Source organism: Petaurus breviceps, unplaced genomic scaffold (genome assembly GCF_028583685.1).
Source record: "Petaurus breviceps papuanus isolate PSGF00001 unplaced genomic scaffold, PetGlider_PUasm1.0 126, whole genome shotgun sequence".
Classification (NCBI taxonomy): domain Eukaryota; kingdom Metazoa; phylum Chordata; class Mammalia; order Diprotodontia; family Petauridae; genus Petaurus; species Petaurus breviceps.
The window spans coordinates 33,216,452-33,230,734 of record NW_027185655.1 but is presented as its reverse complement, the minus strand read 5'-3'; the positions used below and the strand labels follow the sequence as shown (position 1 = coordinate 33,230,734).

General features: G+C 38.4%; 1 protein-coding gene across 3 annotated transcripts in view; it reads left to right on the top strand.

The window, feature by feature from the left end:
• TBCK (TBC1 domain containing kinase) overlaps nucleotides 1–14,283 on the top strand; it is a 268,364-nt gene that overhangs the window by 215,331 nt on the left and 38,750 nt on the right. For all 3 annotated transcript variants that reach the window (XM_069094776.1, XM_069094778.1, XM_069094780.1), the window contains exon 24: nucleotides 13,897–14,072. In XM_069094776.1, the coding sequence (XP_068950877.1) occupies nucleotides 13,897–14,072 (176 nt within the window). The remainder of the gene's footprint in view (nucleotides 1–13,896; nucleotides 14,073–14,283) is intronic.

Here is a 14,283-nt window from a genome sequence, read left to right as displayed (position 1 = left end):
ATCTGGCCACCATTTACCTTTCAGCCATATTTTATGCTACTCCAATTTATTCCAGGTTCAACACTTGCCATTCCCCACACCTGTAATGAACTTATTCTTCCCTCTTACCTCCTAGAATACTTTCCTTTTGAGTACCACTTCTTACACAAAACTTTTCCTGGTCCCCTCAGCCAAGATGTTAGTGCACTCTCCCCTCTCAGTTTACTTTTTGTTTCATTTTCTATCACTATATTATAAGCCCCTCAGTTGAATGTAAGTTCCTTGAGGTGGGGACTATTTTTAATGTTATCTCTTTATTTTCAGGATTTTGTATAGTACCTGCATATGGTAGGCATCTAATGTTTATTGGATTGGACTGAATTGAATTCAGCTTGGGATGAATAGTCAGTGATGATGATCATAATCCACAGAATATTAAACACAAAAGAATCATAGTAGTATAATGACTAATCTTAGGACCATCTTCTCTGAGCTCCATCAAAACATAAGAACATAATGATAATAAAACCAACTGAACTATTGTCCATAATGACCACAAACATAACATTGATCCATGAAAACTCAAGGACAATATTTTTGATTACCATCCCAAATACATTCTCCAACCTTCATAGAAAAAAAAATCGAAACTGTAGAGACCTACTAGGAATAGAGATAAGGACTAGACTTAAGATTTCATTGACATAGGGAAATCTCAATAAAGAAATGTCTTCTATAAGTGGAAGTTGTCACCTTCTCTACAATCTAATGTCTTGGACAGTGCCTAGAAAACTGAGCTGTTAAGTGACCTGTGAGTGTCACACAGTTGATGAGTGTCAGAAGTGGGACTTGAAGCCAGGTATTCCTAACTTTGAGGACAGCACACTAGCCACTGTGCTTCCAATATGATGAATTATGAACTAATACCATTTTTAAAAAGGTCTTTTCACCATCTACCATTTATATGTAACATATAAGTGATGATCTCAGAATGCAGGTTTAATAATATGAGACATTAAATTGTAGCTCAGTCTATATACATTCTGCCTAAGTAGATCTCATTCTATTATCTGCCATCCCAAAATTGGTTTATTATACTCAGTTATGATAACAATGTCACTTTTTTTTTTTTGGCTTTTTGGAGGGGGGAAGGCAGGGCAGTTAGGATTAAATGACTTGCCCAAGGTCACACGGCTAGTAAGTGCTAAGTGTCTGAGGCCGCATTTGAACTATTTGAACTCAGGTCCTCCTGACTCCAGGGCCAGTGCTCCATTCACTGCACCACCTAGCCCGCCCCTTAACTTTCATTTTTGTTGGCAAAAATACATAGGGCTACATTGAGTATTCTCCGAAGTTTGGCCAGCAAGCACTTCTAATTGCATTCTCTTGTGTGTTTTATGAAGCAAAATAGAAACACTAACCTGCATCTAAAGAAGAGGAAAAACAGAGGGGAGTTTTCCAAGTGAAGCATTTTATTTAACCACTAAAATGAATAGTTGCTATTTAAATGTTTATCTTATCTCCTCTAATGCTGCTCCTTTTCATCCTTGTGGAAGGTCATTTTCCTTATGTAGGTGAATAATTTGATTGCTGAAAAGAGCAGGAAAAGAACTTTTATGTAACAAGAAAGGATGAAATCACCTTGTGAAGAATTCAGCTTACTTCAGATAAAATGGGTAGGAAAGATGAAGACTGTTAACAAAACTGGAGGGAAAACTGCCCTGTATGAATGTACTGTTAGGACCAATATTTGTAAACAAATAAGGGACTGTGGGAATGATGGGTAGAGGACATCATTGTCCATCAGCCCAGTTGCAGATGACTGTTTAGAGTTTTAAAAGTCATAACTTATCAAAGTTGTAAATAAAATAATTGCTTGGAAGAGTATGGGAAGATTAAGAATTTGGGGATTCATACCTTTTGAGTTTTACCTCATAAAGTAAAGAGGAATTACCAACCACCAGAAGCCCCTGATTTGAGGAATTGAGAATGTAAAGATTTTTTTTTTTTAATCTGTGAAGAAGTCATCAGGAGAGTGAGCTGACAGAAAAGCTTCCTGCTCACCGGAAGAAGGTCTTTGTTTTTCTCTTTAGTTGAATAAAAAGGTTGCCGGGAAGTTCATTGAAAGAGAACTGAATTTTATTGTCCTTTGAGCCCCTTGCCCTTCATCTCCACCCATAATCTGAGAAAGTGGAAACTTCTCAAGAGAATCTAGATGCTTTCCGTTGCCCTTTTGGTTAGAGAAGGAGAAACAGAGGGGAAAAGAAAGGTTTTGCATCGATTTTGCTGTAAGAGGAAATTTGACTGTCAGACAATTTTGATGTCATTCAAATCATTTCAGTCATGTCCAACTCTTCATGACCCCATTTGGGAGTTTTCTTGGGAAGCAGTGTTTACCATTTTCTTTTCCAGCTCGTTTTATAGATGAGGAACTAAGGCAAACAAGGTTAAGTGACTTACGCAGTGTCACACGCTAGGAAGTATCTGAGGCTAGATTTGAACTTAGGTCTTTCTGATTCCAGTACTGGCGTTTTATCCAGTGTGCGACCTAGCTGCTCCTGTGAGTCAGTGCAGGACTCTATTGAGTGAGGAGGTAGCTAGGCTTGCTGCATCTCCCAGAGAGCCTTCCTGAGGATCTTTTCAGTTCCCAGACACATCACTAAACTAACACTTAGTGTTGTGCTATGTTAAGGGTGGCTGTGACTTAAAAGCACATGTCATTACTTCATCAGTTCAAGAATAGCAAAGGAGTGACTTTACCCAGCAGGAGAATGGTAAGGACCAGAAGGGAAAAAATGAATTCATGCACTGCCGGTTGTTCATGAAAGGAACCAGGACATCAAGATTGGCAGTCAAGAATTGTAAGTTGCCTAAGCACTTCTTCCTCTCCTGCATTTCCCTGATAGGTTTTCTAGTGCAAGGGCAGGTTAGGAGTGAACCAACCCAGAGAGGCAGAATTTGGGGAAGGGGTGGGGGGGCAGGTTGCACCACATTCTCCAGGCTGTCCTTGACTCCATGAAAGCTCGCCTTATTCTCTTTTTCACGATCCTTCACTGGCTTTTTTCTGTTTTGTTATCTGTATGTAAGAGTCATTTGGATCTTCCTGTTTCACCTTATCTGATGTTACTCTACATGTTTTTCCATGCCAAATCCTAGGTCTTGCATTTTGCTGATTAAGACACACCTATTAGTTATTGTTTTTAGCACTGTGTGGTTTCTTTAGAATTGAACAACTAAGAATGTTCTATAGAAGAACTGAATTTGATTTTTGTTTTTTTTTACCTTTGAATGATCCAGAGCTCTGTAATTATCTGTATTTAAAACAGCTGCCTTATGTTAGAAAAACAACTTTAAAAAAAAAAATTCACCTCTTCCCTGAGACATAACATTAGTGTAGTCCTCTGCCATGTCTGTAAGTGAATGTTGTCTCCATGGACTTGAGGCCCATGACTAAGAAAGCATTTTTGAGTTACAGCATTCATCTTTTTAATAAGCCTAACCTCTAATCCCTCCCTTTAAAAAACAAAAAAGTTATTTTGACTAACAGCACTATAATGAACTGAACAGAATGACTCACGATAGAATATTTATGTAGCACAAATCAGAGAATCTGAGAATTCTTATTGGTTTGGAGGGATTTTTGGAGTCAGCTTCCTCCTTTTAAAGATGAGGAAACTGAGACCCAGTGAGGTTGTGATATGCCCAACGTCCTATCCACAGTATGTCAACTAGCATTTATTAAAAATCTGCTATGTTCCAGGCACTGTACTATGGTTGTTAATAGCAGAATCAGAATTCAAACTCAAGTCCTGTGACTGAGTTCAAGTACTTTTTCCTATGAACCACACTGACTCCCATACAAAGATAATATTTCTGAAATTAATGGGAAGTTACAGAGTTTTTGTATCCCCTATTTATTTGAACTAGACAATCCTGTTTTAAATATGTCACAACACAGAAAACAGAAAAAGAGAGTATAGTTTTCAACTGCATTGGGAAAGATTTAGGTCAGACCTTAGAAGAACTCTATGACTAGGAATTTTGAGATACCATAGTAGATGGTTATGGAGCCTTTAATGGAGAGTTTTTCAATTGATCAACAAGTATTCATGATAAACACTGTGGACATGCTAGGGCAAAGTGAAGACAGCCCTGCCCTCAAGTTTGCATTGTAATGAAGGAAACTACAAAGGCATGTTTAAGTATTTACAGGATAGATGTGTTTAAAAGTAGATACATAATTACTTGAAGCAGAAAGATACTAGCAATTGGTAGGCCTTTTAAAGTCCTTCAGAAGGTAGGACTAGAACTTAATCTTGAAGGAATCCAGGGAAACTAAGATTGAAGGAAGGACCAAGAAGACTCCTAGGTATGAGGGACAGCTAGTCCCAAGGCATAGAGATGGGAACTGGAGCTTCATGTGTGAGAAAGAGCAAAAAGGTCAGTGTGACCGTTTTTTAGGATGCTTGGAGTAATGTGTGAGAAGAATGGAAAGACAGGAAGGGGTCAGGTTTGAAAAGAGCTTTAGATACCAAATAGAAGAGTTCTACAGGGTGTCCCAAAAGCCATAGTGCAGCTTTACGTTTTAATAATTTCAGGACACCCTATATTCAGTCCTAGAGGTAATAGTGAGCTGCTAAAGTTTTTTGGACTGCTAGGTGGTAAAGTGGTCAGTGTGAAGGCTCCAGAGTCAGGAGGACCCAATCAAATCAAATCAGGTCTCAGACATAACTAGGTGACCCTAGGCAAGTCACTTAACATTGTCCCAGTTCTTCATCCATGAAATGAGCTAGAGAAGGAAATGGCAAACCACCCCAGAATTCTCTGCCAAGAAAACCCCAAATAGGGTCCCAAAGAGCCAGACACAACCGAAACCAACTCAACAACAACGACCAAGTTGGGGGGTTTGGGGGTTTTGCGTGGGGGGTTATATCATCAGATATGTGATTTAGGAAGACTGCTTGGCAGCTTTTGTGGAAGTCAGATTGGGGCAGAAAGACCAATGAGGAGGTTCTTTCAGAAGTCCAAACAAGTGGCAGTGAAGGTCTAAACCAATAGAGATTTATAAGTAGAGATAGACTAAATGCAAGAGACCTTGTGAAGGTGGGTTCACAAACATTTGGCAGCTAACTAGATGGACATCAAAAGGGGGGGGGGGGGGGGGGAAGACAGGAGGGAGAAGAGCCAAGGAAAAATCCCATTTAAAAAAAGTCAGTAAAGTTAGGCCTCCTCGTTTTCTGCTGCCATTCTCTTGTGAGCTCGGGAAACTAATAACCAGACTTATTAGAATTGTGTCTAAAATTCCTTTCAATAGAGTGAAATTGAGAAGGGCTGTTTTGGAAGGAGCTTGAGCTTTAAGGCATGGACTCACTGAGGGCATCTACTCTGACTCTTCAGAAGACCTGTTTTGGAAGCTTTTCAAGCTCCATACCACTCCATCCCCTCAGTAACTTCAGTGGTTCCCTTTACCTCCAGGATCAAATATAAAATCTTCTACTTGGCCTTCAAAGCCTTTCATAACCAGCCCCTTCCTACTTTCAATCTTCCTGCAACTTACTCTCATCTACATACTCAATAATCCCTACATATTGGCCTCCTCAGTGCTTCCTGAACAAGATACTTTTCCTTCCAAAACCTTCATTTTCACCAGCCGCCCTTCGTGCCTGGAACTCTTTCCCTCACCTGCGCCTCCTTCATGTCCCAGTTAAAATCCCACATTTTGCAAGAAACCTTTCCCAAGAAACCTTTCCCAGTCTCCCCTAATGTTAGAGCCTTCCCTCTGAAATTACCGCCCAATTTATCCTGGATTTATCCTGTCCTTACATAATTATTTGCATGTCATATCCCCTGTTATTATACATTACTATTCTGTTCTATGAAAGAAAAGCCCATTAGGGGCTGGAGGGGGGATGGCCTTTTGTTTTTAATCCCCAGAACTTACTACAATTCTTAGCAAATAGTAGGTGCTTAATAAATGCATGTTGATTTGTCTTGACCCAAGTTCACTAAACAGAGCAAGAAAGAGTCAGAAATCTCACCTCTATAGTCTGATTACCAGACTTGTGTTCATACTTCTCAGTTTTGATTATTTCAGTCTCTTGATGAAATAAATTTGCCAATATGGTCTTACCTAAAACTTTCCTTGGTATTCTTGGGAACCATACTCCCCAACAAAAGACATTTTATATTATGCTTGACTTTTGCAGTTAGATACCTTAATGCCTCTAGAGTTTCATTACAGTGCTCCCACTATAATTCTAGGATCACATTTGTCAGTAACCTTTATGGCCAAAATCTGATTATAGACTGACAGTGAAAGAAAGAATCCTGAGCCAAACTAGCTTCTATCTGTATGAGCCTTGACCCATGCTTTGTATTAGAACTACAGACAAAAAGTGCTCATTAAGAAGCATTTCCAGAGTTGTACTAAGGTCACCATGAGCATTGGCCTACATATGGAAGGATCTATTAATTTGAAACTTAAGTCAAACCACAGGAAAAAGATCTACTCATGATGTAAAATAGTGTAGAAGTAGTAGTAATTAGTGTGTTTTATTGTTACTCTTCTAAATAGAATTTATACAGTGGGAAGTAAGAGAGTTTTCTCCAACTAGCTAATAAAAGGAAGGCAAGATTCTATAGTTTTAACTTACATAAGCTTATATAAGTTAAATAAGAATTTTCTTAATAAAGTAAGATAATTTGCCTCAAATCTACTTTACCATTCCCAAAAGAAAAGGCATGCATTGTATTAAACTTTCCTTCTAAATAAAAACTTTGAAAATTTCTAAATTTGTTAATAGTCACTCATTTCTCACATGGCAATAATTCTCTACTCAAGAAACTCCTCTCTTCCATTGGATTTTATTTTAACCGCCGCTAAGAAATGAAATCAAACTAAATTATTAGAAATCAGAGAGACTCTTTTAAACAAATCCTCCTTTTCTCTCTACCTGTTCCCCAGACCAGGCACTCCTGCACACCAAAAGGGTCAAGAAACCAACTACTAAAAGTAGGAATGGGGAAATCAAAACGACTCCATTTTGTTTTCATAAACATGCGACTGCCTCTAAAAGCCAGAGGAAATTGCTGGGGAGAGATTACAGCTTAATGGAAAACTAGATGGAATCTCTGATTGGTGGGCCTCCTGATGCCAAAGCGCTTTCATCTTTCTGCAGCTCAGCTTTTAATTTCAGAATACTTAAGTAACCTTAATTCCTAATATGAAAAAAATTAAAACTCCCAATGCCAGGGTTGGTTTTTTTAATATTATTATTAAGAGCCATAAAGCCATAAGGCTTAGCAAGCACCATTTCTATTTAAAAGTTAATGGCGTGAGAAGAACAAGTGTTCTTACAGCCAGGATATTAGGGTGTAGTCAAGGAAACCCAGAGGATGAGAGCAGGCAATACACTGCAGCTCAAATACATTTTTTTTTTCAGGATGCTTAGTAAGCAATTTGCATGAAATACATACAGCCCCACCTGACTTCGATTCTAAAGTAGACTTCCACAATGGAACTGGAGAAACCAGAGGGAAGGGATTAACAAGGGTCATTGGCAGCTGATCAGGAAATGCTTGAAAACGGATTAAATGGTTCTAAAAAACATTTCTCATACACACACACACGTATTAATATTATTTTCTTTTGCAAATAAGTGCCTTTTTCAGTCTCCCTATCAAGATCTCAAAATGTGAAGAAAAAACAATTTTGGTCTTTTTTGTTGATTTGTTTTGGGTGGGGGATTGTTGTTTCGTTTTATTTTTTAGTTAAGCAGGTGCACTCTACTAAATAGTCCACGAACAAATGAAGAACCTTTCCTTTTGATTTAATCTGATATCTTGTAATGGTTTTTCTGTTGCTTTTGAGATCCATAATACTGATGTAATGATCTCTAATTCTTAGGCATTTGCACAAACTAAAAGATCTTTATTTTCACATCGATTATTTTTCTAACTATATTTATTTATTCTTTGAACCCCTTATTCATTTAAATCTAGCCATATTTTTTATTATATAGCTTTTAATTGTTCTGTATAGTTTATTGCAATTACAAGAACTATTTCCTTTAATTAGTATATATATATGGAGTTCTGGTACAATTTCCCCATATCACCTGAAGTATATTTTAATGGCATAGCAATGCTGAAACTTAAAGAAAAGTAAACTGTGCTTGAGAGGGTTATTTTTAAGGCCATGAATCTCATGGAACAGTCTGCTTAATTTCTTTCTGGCACATGTTGGCAGTTTATTTCCAAGCCTGTAGTAGAGCTGAAGGGATGCTTCCTTGGAGTAAATGTAAATTAGGAGGAAAACAGAATTATGTATAAATGGAAACAATAAGACAAATGGAGACTGCAGTAGGGTGTTCATTCTTTTCAGAATTTGCTTTCATACTCTGTATGGATTAGCAACTCGAGTTGAATTCCCACTGCATATCTGATAAGTAGTTACCTTTTTAAATAATATGGGGGAAAAGTTATTTATTTTTTAAAGAATGATAGGAAGAAGGGGCGGCCAGGTGGCTCAGTGAGTAAGAGCACTGGCCCCAGAGTTGGGATGACCTGGGATCGATTCCAGGCTCAGATACTCAGCACCACACCCAGAAATAACTGGCCATGTAAGCTTGAGCAAGTTACTTAACCCCAATTGCTTTAAAAAAAAAAAGTGATAGGAAGGTAAAGGAGTAAGCATTATAATTTAATATTTCTGCCACTTTTAATGAGTGGGGGGTGGGAACAGAATTTTGTGACCAAATTATAAACCCTTATGTCAAATAGAACCAAGTTCAGTGTCAATGGACCCTCCCGCCTAGCACTTAGTATTAATGAACATTTGTAAGAAAATTCAGTCTGTCCTGGAGATTCAACAGAAGTTAGTATTTCAGTGGATTAAAGTTAGCTTTCTGTATCTTTATGGTTAGGGTTAGTTTTAGACCCCGCTTCTTGCCAAACCACAGTGGTTGTATCTCAGTCTCTGTTCTACTCTTCCTTCTCTATTACAAATAGATGGAGGACCTTTGGCCCTCCTTCCCAGTTCTGAGCTTTGATTGCAGTGCTACTACTGATTCATTAATAGATTCTTTCCCTTAGGGAAAAGGGTGGTTAGTGCCTGCTGCAGTAATTGGGAACTTCTGGTACTTTACTGATAATCACATTAGGAAAAGAGTATATCCTTTTCTTCACTCCCAACCCACCACTACCACCCTCTTTCAAAGGAGTGAACAAAGGCATAGGCTAAGAAATCTCAGAGAATAGTCTACTAATTAAGCAAAACTTCAGATGTACAACACATGAAAATTGTGTGAATATGTGCATGTAAAAATGAGAAAATGAGGGACAGATAGTCTTACATCACAGACATTATACATTCTAAATACTCTAGATTCTATCAAGTTTCATCTTTAATTTCCTTGTGTGTGATTTCTCTTGCTTCAAGAGAATTTTTCAGTCATTGGTAACTAGAACATCAATCAAAACACTACATTATTTTGTTTTTTATCTTTAAATTATCAACATATTTTTTCCTGTTTATTAAAAAATGTTTTACTTGACAAACCTAGACTTTATTCACATGGGGGAGGATTTGTTGTTGTTCAGTCACATCTGACTCTTTGTGTTAAAAATAACCAAGAATTGGGGCAGCCAGGTGGCCCAGTGAATAGAGCACTGGCCCTGGAGTCAGGAGGACCTGAGTTCAAATGCGACCTCAGACACTTAACACACAGAAAACTAGCCATGTTACCTTGGACAAGTCACTTAACCCCAACAGCCCTCCAAAAACCAAAAAATAAAAATAAAAAATAACCAAGAATTTTACCTGGCCATGAGTGAATTTAGAAAAGAAAAAAGATTTTTATTTCTTGTCATTTCAGATGGGTAACTTGACCTTTTACCTCTATCAAAAAGGTTCAAGTACCAAGTTCAGCTAATAATATAGTCCTTTTTATAATTCATCCAGATTTGAATTTCCTGCCTTGAATCTCAAAAAGTTAGCATTTTGGGATTCATTAAATCCCATCCTCATTTCCACATTTCAATTTCCCCCCTCCCTTCTCATCCTCATATACTTTATAAAAGGAAATCTAAGCAGAATATTTTTTAGTTTCCTCCCCATTTGTCTACATCAGATAGCATGAGAAATGTTTCTCCTCAATTGCTAATAGATTTGACAGAAACTTTAATTGGAAGATTCTAAGCCCAGGGTATCAATAATAAAAGTCCCATTAACTAATACCAAGTCTGGATTTAATAGGCCTTGTCTTTGTGAATGACACCTGGCCTTTAGATATATACAGGAAGAGGCCTTCTTAGATATGCTGATTTTCAGGTACCAGCCTCCCTCACTATCCTCTACAAGCAGTTTTTGTCTCTGACATTAGCCACCAGTATGGCTTCAAATCAGGTTTCATATGATTTCTGTAGAAACAAAATTCAATCATATCTTACATTCCTGACCCCATTCTTGACCAAGATACTGGAATGGTTTGCCATCTCTCCAGCTCATTTTACAAATGAGGAAACAGGCAAACTTGGTGACATGACTTACCCAGGGTCATATGGCCTATGTCTAAAATCAGATTTGAATTCACAAAGATTCCTGACTCCAAAATTGGTGCTCTATCCACTCCTCCACCTAACTGTCTGAAAGGAGGTTTAGAAATACCAAGACATCCTTCTGTCTCTTGTGCTGAAACTTGAAAGTAGACAGAATGAATTCTAGAAATGGGCTGTGTAGGATGGAAAATATAATAATATCATAGGAAGGGACTTTGGAGGCCATATAGACCAATAATTCTTAACCTGAGGTCTGTGAACCTAGAAAAAAAAATTACATCTTTCTCTTCACTGAACTCTAATTGAAATTTAGTATTTCCTTAGCTACTTAAAAACGTTATTCTGACAAGTCTACCAAAGGATTCTACAACACACACACACAAGTTAAGAATCCATGATGCAGAGGGTAAAATAGAGTCAAATGAAAGCTTAAGAACTCATTTATGTTACAGATAAGGAAACTGAGGCTTTCCTTCCATCACACAGGTATCAAGGAAGCAATCCCAGGATTTTATCCCAAGTTCTTAGGCTCCAAATGTTTATTCCATCACTCCATGACTCTCATTTCATTTGAAAAGTTAATGGGGCAAGGCCAAATCTACAAGTATTCCTTAAGCTCAAGGATAATGTCTTAGCTGGAACTTATCCCCTACTTAGCATGGTACCTTCCACAGAGCAGACACTACATAAATATGTGCTGAATGAATGGATCAAAGAATGAGTAAATGAACATGTAAAAGAACAGTGTTGATGTTTTTCTTCAAGTGTATTAATGTATAAGACCATTTAGGATGAATAATTCCAAAGCTAGGGTCCTAATCTCCATAGTGCACAAATCATATTCTATAATAAATTACTAATTTTTACTTCCAGGCTATTTGGTCTAGAGGTTAATAGCTTAATTAAATTAAGTACCTGTTTTGTACAAAGCTTTATGCTGGGCATTGCTGATAAAGATAAAGAGGAAAGAGGATACCCTCTCTCCTCCCCACAGGAACTTACAATCTAATTTCAGAGGAAAAACATGGACAAATAACTGTGAAACAAGAGAGAATGCTGTAGGTACAAAGGAAAGATACTGTCAGGTATATGTGCTGTGGGAAGGGGGAAGTACATAAGAGGACTGCACAGTCGAGGTAGACCTTAAAAGGGGGGAATTTTATCAGACAGAAAGATGGAGAAAGTCTAGGAAAAGTCCATTGTAGGCTTGACAGAGGAGGAACAAGGCACACCACAGGGAAAGAAACAGACAGAAGGTAAGACAAGGATAGGGAATATAGATCCAGTTTCCGTAGAATAAGTGAAATGGAGGCATATGAAATAAACTTAGAAGGAGCAGCTAGTTAGTTCAGTGGATTAAGCACCAGCCCTCAAGTCAGGAAGACCTGAGTTCAGATGTGACCTCAGACACTCACCTGGGCAAGTCACTTAACCCTAATTGCCTCTCCCCTTCAGCCCCCCGAAAAGAAGCTTAGAAAGGTAAGCTGGTACCAGATAGGGGAGAGCCTTGAATGCTAGGATAAGGAATTTATATGTCCAAAGCCAGATAGATATATGATATATAAAGTAATATATGATATAATACGGTGACCTAATATAATTAATATATGATGTATAATATATCATGGCATGTGATACAATTAATATAATGTAATATAATATGGGAAGTTATGTGTTTCAGTGGATAGAGCAGTGGGCTTGGAATCAGAAAGACTCCCTTCATGAGTTCATATCTGGCTTCAGATACTTATTAGCTGTGTGACCCAGGGCAAATTTCCTCACCCTATTGGCCTCAGTTTCCTCATCATGAGCTAGAGAAGGAAATGGCCAACCACTCTAGTATCTCTGCCAAGAAAATCCCAGATGGGTCATGAAGAGCCAGACAGGACTAGACATCTGACACTGGGGAGCAAGTAAAGGATTTTTAATAGAACAGTGTGAAATGTGGAAGATTTACTGAGGTACAAATGTGAAGGATGGATTAGAAAAGGGATAGAGTGATGGCAAGAACAATAGTCAGGAGGCTAATGATAATCTCTATGGAAACAAAATGAGGACCTGAACTGGGATTATGGTAGTGGGAAGGGAGAGAAGAGAATGACAGAAATGTTCTGCAGGTGAATAGACACAGTTAGCAACAGACTGCACTTTGTATGAGAGGTAAAGGACTAGTCAGCAGTGTCCCTAATGTGGCAAAGCCTGGATGCCTGGGATAGTGATGGGCCCATCAAGAGAAGTAAACAAAGGAGGGGAGGGGTAGCTTTGGGCAGGAAAGGAGATATGGAGTGTGAATTCCTTTCCTCATTGGGCTGCCCTTGGGTGATGGCTGAGATCCTTTGCAATTATAAAAATCCTATCATTTTGAGAGCTAGTGTTGATGCTGAGGGTGCCTTAGTTGGCCTCTGCTACAAGCGGAGACAGAATATAAGGGAATGGAAAAAAGGGCATTAAGAGGAAGAAGAAGGAGGAAAAAAATGGGGCAAAAGAGAAAAAGATGTAGGAATGTCCTTTGAGAATGTCCACATCCTCTCATACTTGGATTACATACCCAGCGTCCACCAGAACATTGCTGTAATAGGATGTGTCAGTATGTTTCTCTAGCATTCGAATACTTTGAAAAGTTAAGACTTGTCTTATTATCTGATTAAGCCAATATACTAGATTTCAAATATCTACAACTGCAGTTTGGTATATAATAATAGGTAAGGAGGCTTGATTGAACGATTATATAACAACTCTTACTGGCTTAAGTCAAAACAAAGATGGTATTATCACCCTCCTTTGTACTGAAAATAACCCAGCTGGATTGTGGATGGTATCTCCAACATCTAATATATCAGCCTTTTTTTTTTTTCAAGTGTGTCTTAGAGGAGAGTACTAGAATGGGAATGAAGAAAGACTGAGGCTCAAATTGGGACTCCGACATTAGCAATGGGCAAGTCACATGATCTCTCTGATCCTCACTGGTAAAAAGTTAACTTGCTTCACAGGGCTGTAGTAATGATCAAATGTGCATGTAAAACTTTGGAGCCTTTAAAGTGCTCTGTAAATACTGGCAACTGATTGCCTTTACTTGTACCCTCCCTTTTGGTGATTTCCACCCAGAAACCAAACATAGGCATAGACAGCCACTTAATGTTGTGGTGACTGAAAGATTTAATGTGTTTAATCGCCCATTTGGTGTCAAATAGTTGAAATCTGGAGCAATACCAATTAGCCTCTCCCATCAGTACCACTTATTTCATATGACAATTCTCTTGAAACAAAATATAGATCGCAACCTGATTTTTCAGCTTCTCTTTCCTTGTTTTTTTCACTTTTCCCAAAGTTAATTTTGTTTTGCTTCTGTATGTTTTCCAGTCCAGAGAATCTATCCAGCTGAATGACCTGAAGTCGGAAGTGTCACCACGGATTTCAGCAGAGGATCTGATCGACCTGTGTGAACTGACTGGCACAGGCCATTTTAAAACACCCACCAAGAAAACAAAATCCAGCAAACCCAAGCTGCTGGTGGTTGATATCCGAAGCACCGAAGAGTATCCTTTAATCTGGAGGGAGGGCCTTAAAGAGAGGAGTGCTGCTTTCCCTAACATGGCTTCGTTTTCTGTTGAAGCAGTGTGTGACTAGAATAAGATACGTTTTGAAAATTCCAGAAGCCCCTTTGACAATCAGACAGGTAGAAGAGTCTACACTAGACATGTGTGTCAGTCTGTCTCCCCTCAACCTTCTCTCTCTGTCTCTCTCTCT